The sequence below is a fragment of the Perca fluviatilis genome, chromosome 20, assembly GCF_010015445.1.
Source record: "Perca fluviatilis chromosome 20, GENO_Pfluv_1.0, whole genome shotgun sequence".
In the NCBI taxonomy this organism is placed as follows: Eukaryota; Metazoa; Chordata; class Actinopteri; order Perciformes; family Percidae; genus Perca; species Perca fluviatilis.
This window is the reverse complement of record NC_053131.1, coordinates 20,868,065-20,885,752: the sequence shown is the minus strand read 5'-3', so window position 1 is coordinate 20,885,752 and position 17,688 is coordinate 20,868,065. Positions and strand designations below refer to the sequence as shown.

General features: G+C 41.3%; 3 protein-coding genes across 5 annotated transcripts; 1 reads left to right on the top strand and 2 right to left on the bottom strand.

The window, feature by feature from the left end:
* Positions 1-20: 20 nt before the first annotated feature.
* On the bottom strand, positions 21-2,916 carry gstz1 (glutathione S-transferase zeta 1). 2 transcript variants are annotated; one of them, XM_039785730.1, is made up of 9 exons: positions 2,572-2,916; positions 2,158-2,209; positions 1,994-2,061; positions 1,792-1,872; positions 1,572-1,697; positions 1,349-1,424; positions 1,202-1,254; positions 871-920; positions 21-219 (listed from the first exon to the last, which is right to left on the bottom strand). In XM_039785730.1, exons 1-9 carry the CDS (start codon positions 2,599-2,601, stop codon positions 93-95), a joined length of 663 nt encoding a protein of 220 aa, XP_039641664.1. In that variant the 5' UTR covers positions 2,602-2,916; the 3' UTR covers positions 21-92. The 2 variants fall into 2 exon arrangements, with proteins under 2 accessions (XP_039641664.1, XP_039641665.1); XM_039785731.1 differs by lacking the exon at positions 2,572-2,916 and adding an exon at positions 2,320-2,532.
* Positions 2,917-3,917: 1,001 nt separating this feature from the next.
* Positions 3,918-10,572, top strand: aldh6a1 (aldehyde dehydrogenase 6 family, member A1). The gene is made up of 12 exons (XM_039785722.1): positions 3,918-4,073; positions 4,472-4,513; positions 4,634-4,708; positions 5,370-5,531; positions 5,748-5,826; positions 6,474-6,776; positions 7,218-7,339; positions 7,976-8,165; positions 8,666-8,847; positions 8,960-9,139; positions 10,010-10,108; positions 10,207-10,572. The coding sequence occupies exons 1-12, from the start codon at positions 4,035-4,037 to the stop codon at positions 10,309-10,311; spliced, it is 1,578 nt and encodes a 525-aa protein (XP_039641656.1). The 5' UTR covers positions 3,918-4,034; the 3' UTR covers positions 10,312-10,572.
* Positions 10,573-10,701: 129 nt separating this feature from the next.
* Positions 10,702-17,224, bottom strand: LOC120549096 (basal body-orientation factor 1-like). Of its 2 annotated transcripts, none has more exons than XM_039785725.1 (11): positions 17,031-17,224; positions 16,661-16,913; positions 16,485-16,550; positions 14,796-14,939; positions 14,629-14,709; positions 14,409-14,479; positions 13,317-13,461; positions 12,262-12,752; positions 12,012-12,116; positions 11,195-11,266; positions 10,702-11,015 (listed from the first exon to the last, which is right to left on the bottom strand). In XM_039785725.1, the coding sequence occupies exons 1-11, from the start codon at positions 17,072-17,074 to the stop codon at positions 10,913-10,915; spliced, it is 1,575 nt and encodes a 524-aa protein (XP_039641659.1). In that variant the 5' UTR covers positions 17,075-17,224; the 3' UTR covers positions 10,702-10,912. The 2 variants fall into 2 exon arrangements, with proteins under 2 accessions (XP_039641659.1, XP_039641658.1); XM_039785724.1 differs by having other exon boundaries at positions 12,259-12,752; positions 17,031-17,223.
* Between the last annotated feature and the right edge of the window lie 464 nt (positions 17,225-17,688).

The following is a 17,688-nucleotide window of genomic DNA, read 5'->3' as shown; positions in this document are numbered from 1 at the left end:
AAGTAACAACACTAAAATGATTATTTTCAAAGCATTTTATTTAACAATGTACAAAGTTGCATGGTTGTCTCTAAAACTGTTGAGTGGTTATTCTATGCACGCAGATCAGCAGGTGTGTCTGGCTGACAAGATGGGTTGGTCACTTTGAAAGCTTCAATCTCAAGTAAGGTCTGATTTAACCTTTTGATAGTTGGATACTGGCCGACGTCCACTTTGAACCTGTAAAGATTAAAGACATAGAGGGATCATTCCTCTGTATAGGGTGTTTCAAAGTTCAGCACGCTGGTTGTAGCTCAGGTGGTTTCATGTAAACAGGAAGGGTTTAAAAAAAAGTATTGCCAGACCTCTCTCCACAGCGCTGCAGAGGAAGGTCTGGCTAGTCCACACAACATTCCAGGATAGGAGAAACGTCTGGTTTTCTTGGCATTTCTTTAAACCAATCACAATTGTCTTGGGTGGCACTAAGTGCCAGATGGAGCGACGGTGCCTCTGGAAGGAACTTTTTTTTTTTTTTTTTGGTGGAATGTGTACGTTCTAAAATGTATTTAGTCGTGCGAGAGAGAACTCCGATTCGACAGTCTAGCTAGCTTTTTCAATTTACCCTCCAGAGATCTGAGGAGCAAGGTCTGGCAATGTAGGACTAAAGTCCGCCATAAATCGACTGGTGTTCAGAATGCCAACACAAACAAAACGGAAGGTGAGGGACATCCGGCCCAAAATGAGGGACCTATGCTTTATATACATGCTTTAACCATAAATTACAGAATGCCATGACATTTATGTTGATCTCTTCTTTGTTCTTTGGGTGATTTTTAGTGTTTGTGGTATTTAATGTATGTTGCAGTTTTTATGAAAGGTCTGATTACATACCTCTCTGCATTGTAGACTTGTGGAACCAGACATATGTCTGCCATGGATATCTGAAAGGTAAGCAATTAGTCAGATAAAAAGTCTGTATATCACACTGTCATGCATAAATGATAGTCATGCCTCTTATCTCATCTGTATATATATTTATTTTACCTGTCTAATAATGTTTATAGTGTACATATCACTATTGTTACTATTTCTTAATACTTTTAATATTTTTCTATTCTATTTCTATTTAATGGGTATTGTTCTTATTCTGTTGTGTTTCAATTTTTGAGCTGCTGTAACAAAGTAATTTGTGTGGGATTACTAGTCTCTTATTTTATCTTACCTCATCACCTACACAGTATTTCCCTGCTGTTTGCTTCAGAATGGGTTCAAGAGCTGGAAGAGAGAGGTGCACATAAAATTGCAAAGGAAATTGAGTGATGAAGTCTTAGAAAAACGAACTGGATGTATATTTGAGAAGACCACCTACCTTGAAAGCCGCGATCAATGAAGTGCTGAGCCCATTGCACCTTTTCTGCTCCTATTTTCTGAATCACGTATAGATTCTGAAAAATCCAGGTATTAATATTGTGAAGTTAACGTGCTGTGACTGTAATTTTGTATCGTGTTACACATGAATTTGCAGCCCAATACCTGTCTGAATTGTCTGCTTCAGTTTGACTCTGTAATCATTTGGACTGTGCTGTTCTCACCTGCAGGGGCTGTATCCCAGAGGCAATGACATCACTTATCATCCGAACCTGGGCACGTTTCTTTGGGTCTGCTGGGAGAAGCAGAGGGCCTGGCCTGGTCTCATCGATGTACTGGATCACTGCCAGCTGTGTGGGCAATAATCCATTTTCAGTAGTATTCAAGTTGGTTAACTAAAATGTCATGTATAGGATTACATGGGTAAAGAGTTTGGGAACTCACTGACTGAGAAAGGGTGATGCCATCAATTTCAACTGCAGGCACTTGTTGCATAGGGTTTAATGCCTTGTACTGTTCAGTAAGCTTGAGCACAGAGAGAACTTGTGTGAGACTACAGGTTTTACATTGACAGCCTCATGCTAATTATTTACTATACAGTTTGCCATCTCTGCATTTATAATGATCCTGTGAATATAAACTGTACCTGCTGACCTCCATCTTTGATCAGATTTACTGGAGCCTGGTCATATTCAATACCTTTGAGAGCAAAAGCTGATGCACAAAAAGTCAATCAAATTGTTGACATCAAATTACTTTAACGTTAAGTAAAAGCGAAGTACGTTAGTCAAATGCTGTGGCACAACTTACCAATGCGAACCCTCCATGAGCAGGAACTTCTGAAGTATCCATGAAGAACAGGCTATAACGTTACATAGAGAATCAAAAGAGAAAACGTTCAGTCCATTTGAAAACACATCACCTTTTCTCTTGACATAGATCACTTTTCTTGTGTCTAAGTTACTGTTTCACCTTGGTTTGAGTTGCCATAACTTCTTAGCTTGAGTTTTTACTCAACTACACTGAATCAACAGACTGGTTTTCTACAGTTTAACAGTCTCATCATTCTCCAGCAGCCAATAGGATATGCTCCTAACATCCCTCCTACCTACTCTTTGGTCCATGACTAAGCAACATCTGGCTTTCATATGGTTCGCATATCATAGACTGTGTGGTGCATATACATTTAGCAAACAGCGAAAAATGTTACTGCAGTCACGTTACCTTGGCGAGGCAAAATAAGGACAAGTGCATTGTTGTCGCTGTGATAATGTTATGGTTGTTTTTTTTATGATACGTTGTGCGGCTTGCTCAAAGAAACATCGATTATGTCCTCCTGCACGACATTCCCTCTGCCTGTCTCTTCTACGTTGACTATATAAAGTAATGTGGACGAAGCTCGGCTAGAAGTAGGTGATCAGACAGACTACATTTTCCGTCTTAATAAAACTAGCTAGCTCTTCTGAGTTCTAGCCCAATCACTTTTCATACTACACATTTTCAATTATATATATGTCAATGGGCACAATCCGAAAAGTATATCTTTCCCCCACTATGGCCACGCCAAGACCCGCCCTTCAATAGCTACTATTGGCTAGGCGTCCATGCTTACGCAAGGTAGCGTAATCTGATTTGTTCAGGTCCTATCCCCTGACCAATCGGGTATCCTAACCTCGAGGTCAAATGCCTAACCCCAACCAATCGACCACATAGAGAGCCGAAGTTACGCCCTTGTACTTCCGGTCCATGGGAAAAATCATTGACATATAAAAAATATGAACGAGAGTCAATAGCAGAGAATGTCTAATAAGGGGAGAACTTCCACTCTCGGGAAAATTCCGGGTTGGTACAATGGGGCTTAATATGGAGTGAGATAGGGAGTGAACAGGCTCTCCATAGACAGGCTCTGGTCAATGGAGAGATAATTATTATTTTTTGATCCCGGGCCATGGGATTCGTAATTTTGCGGGAGAGGGCGTTACCTAAACAAAAAATAGATTTCATAAAATGAAGAGATAACGTTAAGAGGAAAATCATCTGCTGGCTGCTCTGGCAACATAGTTGTTAATGTACAGCCTGGCGGACAACGCATTAAGCAGATTCACCAAGTTTATTCATCAAATTAAGATTGCATTGTTGTGTCACCCATGTGGTCGAGGTAATCGGGGACACGCCGCTTTCACCGAAGACGCCTTTTGATTAGGCTTTTTGATGGTATTCAGACTCAGCCTAATAGCTATGGCCGGCGTTTTAATGGTGCGGACCAGTGTTTATCTCCGGGTTGCATAACTTCCCGCCAGTACCTTGTATTTTATCAGAGAATGTCTAATAAGGGGAGAACTTCCACTCTCGGGAAAATTCCGGGTTGGTACAATGGGTTTAATAGGGAGTGAACAGGCTCTCCATAGACAGGCTCTGATTTTATCCAGTGACTAGTGGTTCCACGGCTTAAGGCGGAATTATCTAAAACCTCGACTACAGATTGGATATATTACACCCACAGTTGACCAATCGGGCTGCGTTTTTCATGGGAGTGCGAACATGGAGCGAATAGCAAGTCTCAGACATCCTCAGAGCCCGCCCACAGATGATACATCTCTGTGAGGCAGAAAGTAGGATGCCGTCTTCGCCTGGCCACTGTCCTACCTGCTGAGTTGGGCAAATCAAGTACATATAACATTTCCACAATGGCAACAACAGCATTAAGATCTGTACTAAAGGCAAAGGTAGGATTTAAAAAGTTTGTGACAGCTTTAAAACTCTTCACAGTTGCAAATGACGCAGGAAGGTTTGACAGCTGATCATTGTTTACGAAGTGCAATGTGTCATGTGCTGCAGGATTTAGGTGTGGGTTGTTCACACACTTGATTTATATTCACAGATGGGATTAATTTAACTTCTTTCTTCTACTTCAGGATTTTCTATGTGACTGTAGGCTTTTTGACAATGCGCCACCTTTTATGAGCTGATTTCTAGTATAAGCAAGTGTCTGGAAACAGCTGGTTTTGTGTATTTAATGTTTTACAAATTAGGTAAACTAAACTTACAATTTTAGTTTTTGGATAGATGGATAACAATTATAGCATTTGATGATTTCAGACTCTCTGCTGTGTTTCTTTCTCAGGTCCCATTAAAAGTTGGCCGCATGTGCTACTCTTCTTCAGTGGTGAGTTTAAAACAGTGTGCACTAATTGTCAGACTGCCATTACACTTTACAGCAAGTGTCATGCATGGACGATTAAAGTGCTGACTGAAGGCAGATGTGACGTAACCTCTCTCCTCACAGCCCACCACCAAGCTGTTCATTGATGGGAAGTTTGTTGAATCCAAAACGTCAGAATGGCTGGATATTCACAATCCAGTAAGTATTTAATCTGGCCTGGATTGAGAAACTGCACTTTACTTGGCAACATCCATGTATGTAGTTGGGTTAGGATTATCCTGCTATAGCTGGAGGGTTTCATGATGCTATGCTTTGGTTTGGTAGCTCTGACAGGTTTTAAAGTTGCAAAGTCTATGGATTGTTTAACCTGTTACATGTTACACAATGTTTACTGCATGTATGTGCCTGTTGATACAAACTGGTTTCAGTCGATGAACATCCGACATTAACTTGTAGTAAAATTGCTAATGTAGAAATGTGTATTTGGCTTAACTATCTATATAAGCAGATTCATACCCAGTATCGTTTGCCAAATATTTACACATCCGAATTAAAAACACATATTACAAACACATAAAAAAACTAATTGTCAATGAGAAATATTACTTAAACCTCAGCTACACTTGGACAACAAGTAAAAACCTAACAATCCTAAATGTTTAAGGATTAAATGTGGAATTTGTATCTGATGAACTCTGACCCGCAGATTTATGAAAGCATGCATATCTCCGTTAAACATCTGCCAGGATTTACCTGTTACCTAACATTTAGTGAACTCAAATGGCCACTACTGATTGAAAAAAAGTAATCTTTAGAGTATTAATGTAAATTTATTCATTCTTCTTTCCCTCCTTTACAGGCTACCAACGAGGTGATCGCCCGTGTACCCAAAGCCACCCAGGAGGAGATGTTGGCTGCCGTGGACTCGTGCTCCAGAGCCTTTCACTCCTGGTCTAAGACCTCCATCTTGACTCGGCAGCAGGTCTTTCTGCGCTATCAGCAGCTTATCAAGGACAACATTGTAAGTCAAAGGGTCATAAAGTATAAGGTGCAACTGAAAACAAGAGTTTACTGTTTAGCACTGCTCAACTTGAATTCATTAAGTTAAACACCTACATCTTTTTCAAATCAGTTTGCAGCATTAGTTCAGAGGCTGCTGTTTATCTTTGATACTAAAACTTCAGATTATATTACATTTAAAGCAAAGGACTGACATGTGGGTTGTCTTGTGTTTCAGAAAGAACTTGCCAAGGCCATCACAGTGGAACAGGGCAAGACCCTTGCAGATGCAGAGGGGGATGTGTTCAGAGGGTTGCGTAAGTTTATCTTACTTAAACAAATGCGCACACACAACTTTACAAAGGGCAACAAATGGGTAACGTTTGCATGTTATGCAGGCTTTCACTTTGTGGTTGCGGGAATAGTTAATGAGTTATACTTAACCAGAACAAAGGGCGGTCTTCATTAACCCTTTAAATGATTCTCACTAATTATTGCTGTTCTTTTTTACCTTTCCACTATATTTTGGAAAGGTATACACTATTTTTGAGTCTGTACACCACTATACATTGAAAGAAAAGCCTAATTGCTCTCTCTTTTTGGAGAAATTTCACTCTGCAGACATTGGCTTGGCTTCCACACAAAGTCAACACACTCAATAGTTGTCTCAGTAAAGCAGATCTCACTCACTCACTCACTCACTCACTCACTCACTCACTCACTCACTCACTCACTCACACACACACACACACACACACACACACACACACACACACACACACACACACACACACACACACACACACACACACACACACAGCTTGTCTGTACCCAATCACTTCCAAAAAAAAATAATCATTTAGATTGGCTGATCATAAATATAACCGACATAAACAATTATTTCATAGCTTGACACATCTGCAAAAAATAAAAAAATAACGTATGTGTTGCTATGTCTTTGCAGAGGTTGTGGAACACGCCTGCAGCATCACCTCTCTGATGCTCGGTGAAACCCTGCCCTCCATCACCAAGGACATGGACACCTACACCTACCGCCTGCCCATTGGGGTGTGTGCCGGCATCGCACCCTTCAACTTCCCTGCCATGATCCCTTTGTGGATGTTCCCCATGGGCATGGTGTGCGGCAACACCTACTTGCTGAAGCCTTCAGAGCGGGTGCCAGCCTGCGCAATGCTGCTAGCCAGGATGCTGCAGGATGCCGGTGCTCCAGACGGGACGCTCAACATCATCCACGGCCAACACGCTGGTAAGACTCGGCCTCTGTTAACCTTTAGCCGGTCATTGTCAAAACATACTGTTTCGTGTCTGAAACTTATCTGTAGTGTAGATACAACACAGTATATATGATGAAACTGTATTATTCAGGGCAGATAAAAAAGATGACCTAACTCACTAAGGCTGTGTCTGAAATTCCATACTAACCTACTATTTAGTAGGCTAAAAGAGTATATGAGATTTTTTAGAATGTCCGAAACATTAGTTATAAAACCAATTGTACGTGGGCTAGTATCTATAAAAAAATACAATTGTTAAATTTTCTTTTGTCATATTCTTTGTAATGCAGATACTTTGAGACAGTATTTGAAAGCTCAGTGGATATTAATTACCGGTACTGTGATTAATTAAAAATGATTTATTAAAGGATATCTGAGATAATACCGTTTCTATAACTGTCTTTCTGCAACAGCTGTGAATTTCATCTGTGACCATCCGGCTATCAAGGCAATCAGCTTTGTTGGCTCAAATCAAGCTGGGGAGTACATTTACGAGAGGGGCTCTAAACATGGCAAGAGGGTCCAGTCGAACATGGTGAGCATTCAACACAGGTGTAGATGTCCAGAAGGTGGCAGCGTTGGCCAACAGATTCTTGTTGTGTTTTTGATCCTCCCCAATGCCAGCAGAACAGATGAATGAAGGTGCAAAACAGATATTTGAATTTGTTTTATTTTGCACAATAAAATCAAGACAACCGTAACACAATAAAATTAAATAATAAAAAATAAAGATTGGTGAGATTAAGAAAAGCCCTAGGGCCTTATTGAAGGAATCTCACCTAAGGAAGAGAGGAATAATATAGATAATGAACAATTACAATTACAAGTGTCCTAAACAAAAAACAACACATTGAACACAAGTAAGCACTGAATTGAAAAAAAATAAAAGCATAAGGTTGGCTACATAAACATCAAAGACATAAAATAAATTACAATAATATAGATAGATACTGCTGCTGAAAAGCCACAATTATAAATGTTCTATCTATTTATTTAGGCTAGTGTCCATCAATCCTCTGTTATATTGGCTAAAATGTGGAACAAATGCTATATAAAATGTGTAGGTTGTTTGTATACAATTTCCTGATTTTATGTTCTCACTTGTAACTAACCAGCTGCTGTAATATGGAGATCAAACAGCAGAAGGTTAACCACTTCTCTTGTACTATAGGGAGCCAAGAACCATGGTGTGGTGATGCCTGATGCCAACAAGGAGAACACTCTGAACCAGCTTGTGGGTGCAGCGTTCGGGGCAGCAGGACAGCGCTGCATGGCTCTGTCCGCAGCCATCCTGGTGGGCGAGGCACGGAGCTGGCTGCCGGAGCTGGTGGAGCGCTCCAAGGCTCTGCGCGTGAACGCAGGTACCGCGCCCTGTCAGCCCGCTCTTCACCTCTGTCTCTCCCTAGCCCATTCCCCCGAGGGCCTTTGGTTTAGTCATCCAGTGGCCACCCACGCCGCCCTAACCGCACCTCTCGCCTTTTGCCCTGTTGTAACTTCACATTGGAGTCAGCTGGAATAGAGGGCTCGTTGAGTCAGCCCGGCTGCAAATTTGTGGCCAAATCTGCGGCTCAGACCGAAATAGCGGTTCAGAGCATCAAATCCTTTAAGAAAGGAAGTTGATGTGGAGTAAAATAGAGAATGATTATCCCTGTTTACAGTGATATGGACTCTTATTATTGTAGAATTCAGGAAACCCGTAAGTATCCATTTTTGAGGGAGTGCCTCAGGGTGCCCCTCGTCCTGGTTTTTGCGTGTTTGTGGCAAAAGATGTATTTGAAAGGCAGTTCCCGTAATGTGCTCACATCATGCGAGTGCCATAGTATGTAACCTTTATAGCTGGTTGTTTTTGGGGCCCTGCTAGGAAACCAGCCTGGTGCAGACGTTGGCCCTCTGATCTCTCCGCAGGCCAAGGAAAGAGTCTGCAGTCTGATCCAGAGTGGTGTGGACGAGGGCGCTACCGTGCTCCTGGATGGCCGAAACGTCAAGGTCAAGGGTTACGAGAAAGGCAACTTTGTGGGTCCCACCATCATCAGCAATGTTACAGTAAGTGGGTTTAATGTCTTTATGTGCACATATGTATTTGCATGCGAGTACCATTAAGAACCACTCTAAAACTAAACTGCCTGTCAAAATGTTCACTTTTGTGCTTGCCCAGCCTGAGATGAAGTGCTACACTGAAGAGATCTTCGGGCCTGTGTTGGTTGTTCTCGAGGCAGACACTCTGGATGATGCCATCAATTTGGTCAACAGGAACCTCTATGGCAACGGTACAGCTATCTTCACCACAAATGGCGCCACTGCACGCAAATACACTCACGAGGTGGACGTGGGCCAGGTGAGTGGCTGCAGCCTCCAAATGTGTTCCTCTGTTTTGGGAGAAAGGAGATATTCACATCCCTCTGTCATGTCTATACAGCATCTCAAGTAGGGAGCACATCACATTTCTGTTTGAAAACCTTCACACACATTAAAAAAAATATTTTCCATGTCAAGTATAGCCATGTTTGCCCCCAACCTAATATACACACATTCGGTAACCCCCTTCCCTCCACTTGCCCACCAGTCAAGACTACAAATAGCTACAGCAAATACGTGTCCATTAAAAGATTACAGGGGGGCATAGAAACATTTTTCCGAGTAGTTTGCGATGAGGAACATCTTAAATTAAACTCAAAAGGGATTCCTAGGGTCCTGTTCAATGTTTTAGCGTAAATATGGCCAGCCTTTACCCTGTTTGTTTGCCTGTGGAGCCTTAGTTATGCCTTGTGTTTGCTGTTCACATGTCGGGGAATGCTGTGCAGGCCATGTGCTCTTCTCCTCTCCAAACCTCGATGCAACAAACATCTACTTTTTTTTCTTCTTTTCCTCCCTGCACATTTGCCAAAAGGCCTTAAGTGTGTACAAACCTATTCCCGCTGTTGCAAACATTCTAACCCATGCCATGTCCATATTGCCTTCATAACAAAATGTTTTATTTAGGTTTTCTTCCCTTTCATAAGAACATGTTGTGCTTTCAAAACTGCAAATATAAGCCACAGGTTTAGCTTTGTTTAGTGAGATCATGTAAAGCTTGCTTTTTAAACGGCATGGATATACCACATCTCTCATCAGCCGCATCTACCTCATCCTAGCAATTTAGGATCACGGGGAATTGTACAAAGCTTACACTTACGGAAATGAAAGGGAAAATACTTGTTTTCTGCAGGTTGGCGTCAATGTTCCCATCCCTGTTCCACTGCCTATGTTCTCCTTTACTGGATCAAGAGGATCCTTCCGAGGGGACATGAACTTCTATGGAAAACAAGTATGAAAAAAAACAAATGCATCCTATTGTTACAGGTATAAGAAATACGCAGATGTAGCGGCTTAAGTTTTTAAATGTATTTTATTTTTTCTCTACAGGGCATCCAGTTCTACACACAGATCAAAACTGTAACCTCACAATGGAAAGCTGAAGATGCCACCTTGAAAAGTCCTGCAGTTACCATGCCGACCATGGGACACTAAATGCTCCCTAATGCTGCTGTTCAGTCTGATAAGCCAGAAGACCTAGAAACCCCTACCACATACAGGACACGTATGTTCAATGTGTGTTCAAGTTATTAAATACTACTCTTTTAAAGACTTTATATTAGATGTGTATTTATAGATACTCTGTAAATGTGAACCACTGCATCCAAGATTTTATCAATGCAAAAGATCTGTACAGCTGAGGCAATATTATTGCATCAATGTCATTTCCTCAAATACAAAACCAGTATATTGAAACTCTTGTACTTGTTGCCATGGACACCAAATTGTATTTCACTGATCCAATGGTTGTTTAGACATCTCATATAGTATCTGTTGCATGTTTTAATATCAGCACTGTTTTTGTTTTGGGACAGATCCTTTTAAATGGGTTGTGTGACAGAATTCAAACTTCACAAAGCTTCACGTATGAACGAGTATTTGCAAGCCATATATACATGCATGGTAGGATATTTATAATGAGCACAAACAAACACCCTGCATTCTACTACACACATGATTGACACTCAGTGGGGATCGTACAAAGCAGAGGCAAACAATCCAGAGTGTGATATGCAATGTGCCGGCCACACAGAGGTCAAGTGGTGTTGTGTATATCCGGCAGGCTGTTTGGCTTCGAGAGCAACACGGGCTCAGGCGCCTGGGTTATGAAGGTCGCCGGGGAGAGCTCCTCTCTAATTCTGGAAGACAGTCGACATTATGCAACGCTAAAATGTAAATCACACGTAGGCACTTGTGTTCTCACAGCCAATGCCTTTTCAGCTAAACATGGAATGTGGCACCAATAAATCTGCACAGGCTTCATAATTGCAAGGATGAGGTAGAACTTGAATTCTCGTACATTCCTTTAGTGTCTTACCCGGCAGCATCGCTGTCAATAAGACTCTTCTTCTCAGAGGAGGCAGACAAAGCCAGATGTTGGCTGGCTTTCCTATCAGGAAAATGCAGAGCTGCAGTTAAATACAGAACCTCATAGTGAAAAGCCATGTTTTAGCAGACTGGTGGCTAAAACAGGCCTGCAGCCTGTCTTGGTAAGGGGGTTATTCTGGGTCAACACAATGCACATGGACCTGGATACTGCTAAGTGAGTCGCCAAAAGTTCAGATTTATTATGCTAGTATAGGTGCCAGACCACTGTTAACATGAATATACACCTCTTGCCTGCTATACCCCCATACATTCAGATCCCCTGCACACTCCGTTCTGAAAATCATGTTACCAGCTGCTCCTCTCTAACCACAAGCGTTCAAAGAACAAAATAAACTGCAAGTGCACGTGAAGAGGGGCCAATGGGCTGAAAGCAAATCGACGTGACCAGATGTTTGTTTCCAAGCACACGACTCTGTGGCTGAGCCTATTTTTACTATTGTGCCCAGACTCATTCTTTTTAAGCAGCTGGATGGAAAAGAAAATTGGTTGAAGCCTAACTGATGTTTTATGGTATCCTCTTCTGCTGAGAAAATGGCTGTTTAAAACATTAAAAAGAGGGAGGAGTCACCAGAAGTTCAGCCTGACCTACTACTTGGTGTCACTGCACTTTGTTCTTCAATTGATCCACAAGTTCCAGTCCATTTTCAGGGGATTACAAGTGGATTGTAGAGTACTATTTAGGAGCCATAAACAAGCACATATTTTGTTAAGACAAACCTGATACACTTATTTGGAGGTTTTATTACCTTTCCCTCTGTCTATTCATTTTAGCAAAGAGAAGCCTGAGCACTTGTTCCTTTTGCTCCCAAGTGAGATCTGAGATTTCAATTTTGCTGTCTGGTTGATGAGTCCTTAAAAACAGGTGGAGGAAATTAAAATTAATGTTATTGTACATATTTAATGTACAGTATCTGCTGTATTAATAAACACAAGGTATTAAAAATATCAAAAAGACTTTCACAGGTAAATGGACATGAAAGGAAATGGACCTACCACCTTGCAGCCGCCTCCATGTCTGAATAGACAGAGTTGGTACTGTGGGGGCCTTTATGAAAGGTGCGGATGGGTGGGAACTTTAGTTTTCCGGCTGTGGCTTCTCTCACCCTACAGCGATAAGCCTGTAGTGCCTCCTTTTTGTATTGCAACCTGCTGGCCATGATCTCCTGCTTCACCTGAGCCAGTGCCTCATGGAAGAACTGCTCCAGATCTGTGCGCTGCTCTACAATGGTGCTTGCTAGCCGTTTGACGTGCCCCAATTCGCTCTCCCGCATGGAAAGCACTTTCTGCAGCTTCTCCAACTCTACCTGGCTGGCCTGGATGCTGACCAGGGTCTTCTCCTTCTCCTTCTTTTCCTCTCTCTCAGCCTCCTCAGATTTTAGCTCCAGGGTCTGCTCCAGGGAAGCGACCTTGGCCCTCAGTTTAGATAGCTCCTTTTTTTGGGCCTCCAACTGAGCTGCGTTTTTCTTTACCATCAACTCAAACGTGTTCTGGGTAAGTAGACAGAAGAGCAATGTAGTAAAATAAATGACACTGAGCTAACTTTGGAAAAATCCTTTTCATTTTCATGCCAATATAGAGCTGGAACAGATAATGGTTTGTGTGCTAGCCTGTGCTGCTGAGTGAGTGGCCAAAGCTTCAACATGGTGGATTTACTTCCGTCATTTACTGTCATCATCAGAGGTAAGATTAATGTGCCCACTATTTATTTGCCTGAACGAATCATTGCCAGAAACCTGCGAAGGAGAAGCCACTGAATTTGAACCCATACACCAGTGGAAACTCACCACAACCACTGACCACTGAGAGGCTGGGTAGTATTCAGGAGGTGGAGGGGTAGGAGTAGGACCACAAGCAAAATACACAGGGTCAGCACAAGTAAACAACACAAGGGAAAAACCACCTGAAATATATTCTGCACAGGTCTGACAGGTCAAGTGGTTCATAACTTAAATGATTGAAAATTACTTTATGGAGAGGAATGGGTCTCTTTCCAAGGACTGCTGCTGCCTAATAGTGATGCTGTTGTTTGCTGTCCTATGGCTCAAACATACCTTGTCCAGTTCCAGGGAGGCATTCTCCTTAGCCATTGAATTTGTCAATATCTGCAGGTCCTCTGCCTCCTTTATGTGATATTTCAGTGCTTCATTGAGACGGACGTTCTCCTTGAACACAGAGCGCGAGGCATCGTCCAGCTGCCTAAATAGTTTACAGGACAAACAAAAAAGCCTCTGACAAATTAATCTTTATTTCATGCCACACATTTGTACAAAGATTTTAGATTTATTTTAACCTGCATGTTCCAAGTAGAAAAAAATAAATGCTTTATGAAATATTTTGAGACTTTATCAGTCATGGTGGTAATGTGAGGATATTGGGTTCTGATCTTGTAAAGGATATCACACATTTTTGCCCTCAGTTTTTTGGTTCCTACACATAAAATTTGCTGGGTTAAGCCGCCTACACATGATAGGCGGCAGAACTGCTTTGCGCCGGCCGTTCCATTGATTTCCTATGAGGAGAGCGGTGCCGCACAACTATGTGCTGCGCTGCGCTACCCCTGGCGTCGGGCACCGCTCGGATTTGCCGCTTTGCGCTGCGCTCAAAGTTCAAATTATTAATAATTTGACCTAGTTGCCGCTGACCTTTCAAAAGCGCAACCAGTGAGATAACAGCATGTCGTTACCAGAGAGCAAATTGCGTATCATGTGTAGACGGCTTTAGTGTACTTAAATCAATTACTGACACTAACGCCAAACCGGCAGGACCACACCAGTATCAATGTTGATGTTTTATGACCTGTAAAAAATACCTAAACATAGTGGAGGTGAAATATACATTTCATGGCCTCAACAGTAATAAACTATGTTCTTCCCCACGTGCATTACACTCCCCTGGTCCTGGGGCAGCTGAAGATGTGATCATTGGCTTCGGGGATGTACACTATCTGAACATGACCAACCAGTGTGGTCAAGAAAATAACATTAGTTCTAGTTATATATATATATATATATATATATATATATATATACACACATAAACACGTGAGTAAATTATTTTTTCTTTGCGTTCTAAGGACATCAAAGTGCAGTTTAAAGTAAAAATATAAAATTAAATTGTAAAGGAAGAGCGGGAAACACACTCACACAATGGCTTCGTTGTGGGCCCTCTCCACCACCAGCGCTATCGTTCGCTCAGCTTCCCTCTCCAGGCGATCCTGCGGGGAAATTTGTAAAACTCACTTAATGTTCCAGCCGGGATAATATCTTGTCTCATCTGTCCATGGACAGAGAGCCAGGTATCCACAACTACCTAACGGTTTGGCTAATATATTGTAGGATAATTTGACTTGACCATATACTGTACCTTTTCTTTGAAGAATTTGTACTGCATTTTGTTTAGGTTTTCCCTGTGCTCCTTGTCAGCAACTTCCATGTTTTCTCTAATCTACAAAATAAAAAGGTCATAATTATTGGTGGCATTAACAACCTGACAAAAAGAACAATGGCTCTTCATGTTTTTTATTTCCTCACATCACTGAGCTCCTGCTCCATCTGGACTTTACTCTTCTCAAACTGCTTAATTTTCTTCATCCCATCCTGGATCATGTTAAAGTCACTGGACTTCTTTCTGAACAGTTCCTTCATCTCATTGATTTGAACTGTGTAATCATAAACCTGTTGAAACCAAGCATGTTAGATATACACAATGAAAAACATTGTACATATTAAATGCATGCCTTAAGTGTAAAAAATGCCTCCGATAATCTACTGTATATAGTAGAGATTCAGCAAAGTTCCCATGAGTGCAACTTGTTTAGGTTAAGGAAAAAGATCATACCAAAGTTCACACAGGCCATACTCTTTTGCAAACCAACTTAAGCACAGACCAGTCAGGCTAAATACCTCAAGATGCTACTGTGGAAAAGCCAGTCGGAGCAGAAATGTGACAAAATGACCAAAGTCATGAGAGACAAGCAAAACACACACCCACAAACATGTTCATGACGACTAAATGAGAGGTTATCAACCATCTGATTACAACTTTAGCCCTAATCGTTATTCTTCACATAACTCTGTATTCTCTTCATCTACATCAATGCACCAATCGTTACACAAGTTGGTTTGCATCATATGCAGTTTTCACTGTGATCTACCAAATGATCAACTTCGCCCAAAACAATATTCACTAGTTTCGAGTTCAAAGTGATTTGTGTTGCATGCATCTGTCTTTTCCTCATGATGTGCAGTAAATACAGTGGGACCATTCTTTATGGAATAATTATTTGGCTGACTGACTGAATTGGTCAATGCTCAGAACATTTTGTCATGTCTCTCCTTAGACAAAGGCCAGGGCATTCATGCTTCCTGAGTGCCTTCGATGGAGTAATTTCCATTAGCTAAATCAGTTTTCAAGATTAACCATTTTATCACCTCACAATTTGAAAAGGGCTGTGTGAACAGTCACATGTTTAGAGTCAACCACATGACAGTATTCTTTCCCCCTAACTGGACATGACAGTTCCATACGTGTCTAAAATAGGGATGTTTCAAGTTGGTCCAGACCATGCCTCTTTTTTCCTCCTCGGAAGCTTATTGGGCTCCATTTTACCAGCATGAAGTAAGAGCTGGAAGATGGAAAACAGCTGCTAGCAAAAGAAGCAAGTTTTTTATGTACCTTTTTTGTCTAGAAAAGCCTCTTGAATTCTGTCATGTCAGTTTGATAGCTTGATCTTAACTACTAACAGCAGAGGTCAATCAGAATGAAAAGAGTCAAAATAAGTCCCTTTGGTGTATATTTTGCAACTTAAACTGGTATTTTGGAATAAGGATCTTTGTGACATGTGAGGTATGGTTAACACATCAAGAACAGCAGTGTGACTGCCTTTTCCCAAGCAAGCACTTTTAATTTTTCTGTGGCCACTGACATAGATTAAAATAGCATTAGACCATGTAACTCGGAATGTGATGGTTTGTTTTTTTGTTTCATGGTCGCTTTGTTGGGTTGTTGTTTTCTTAAATAATAAATGTCAACATAATTACACACAATACAGCTGTTAAGACACAGCGGAGCACATTTTTTACGCACATAAATCACAGCAAATAATGTGGCGTAAAACGTTAGCTGATCTATGAACAAGCTAGCTTGAGCATGTTTGATTGGCCAAATGAAAGCTCCAGTTGCATTTATTTTCGTGTGGATGTGTTTTTAAATGAACTCACCAGTTTTTTGTGCTCTTCGTGTGCACTTGCCTCTTGGTTTTTGAGTTTTTTCTGCAGCGTATTGATCTGTTAAAATAAGCTTGTTAACAACGGCTGAGTTAATCATTCATCGCGTTCATTTACTAGCTAACTGTTACACATAACGTTACACACGTAAATATAAGTTTCTTAACGACCTTCTCCTCTTTAGCTGCATCTTGTCTCTTCAGAAAGCCAGTTATATCGATTGTGTCCTTCTCCGCGCGGTACAGTTGGTTGGTGAGCTCTTCGTTTGCGCGTGCCAACTTGCGGCAAGCCTCGCGGTACTGCACGAGCGACTGGTCGTTGACCTGTAACCTCAGCTCCCAAAGCGCAGCGTTGTCCTTGGCTTTGTCGATATCAGACTCTTTGTCCGTTTTTAACTCCTGTTTGCTTTCTTTCTTTCCTTTCCTGTAACGAAATACAAAGTGTAGTTCTAGTTTTCGTTTGAACGTAAATGCGGTAAAAACAAAAACAAAACAAAAAAATAAACACATACAACAAAAACAAAGTAGGCTACGCACTTACCCGGCTTTCGCCCTCTTTACTTTGGCGACTTTCTTCCTCGGCATCGCTGCTACTTTTACTGGATGTAATACTACAGAAAATAATCCCGTGCTACCATTATGGGGAAGAAGTTGCACGGTAATATCATAGGAATAGTTTGGCTACAGGTAACGGTACCAAGCTCCTGTGTAACCCGCTGTGAATGTTTATGTAGTGTTGTTGCCATGAAGACGCTGTAACCGAGGAAACGGTCAGATGTCTCTGCCTACCTTTGGTAACCTAAATAGTCCAGGCCTACTGTATATTTAATACACACATTCTATTCAAGCTTATTTGCTGTATGCACATTCTGGTGTTTAGTCACCTTATGACAAAGATGGCAGATAATGCACATCAACTGCTATATCAGCATGACCTGTGGGCTCTCAGATGATAGATAGATAGATAGATAGATAGATAGATAGATAGATAGATAGATAGATAGATAGATAGATAGATAGATAGATAGATAGATGGATGGATGGATGGATGGATGGATGGATGGATGGATGGATGGATAGATAGATAGATAGATAGATAGATAGATAGATAGATAGATAGATAGATAGATAGATAGATAGATAGAATGAACACTTCAATAATCCCAAGTGACAAAGCCGTGACACAATGAATCATGCAT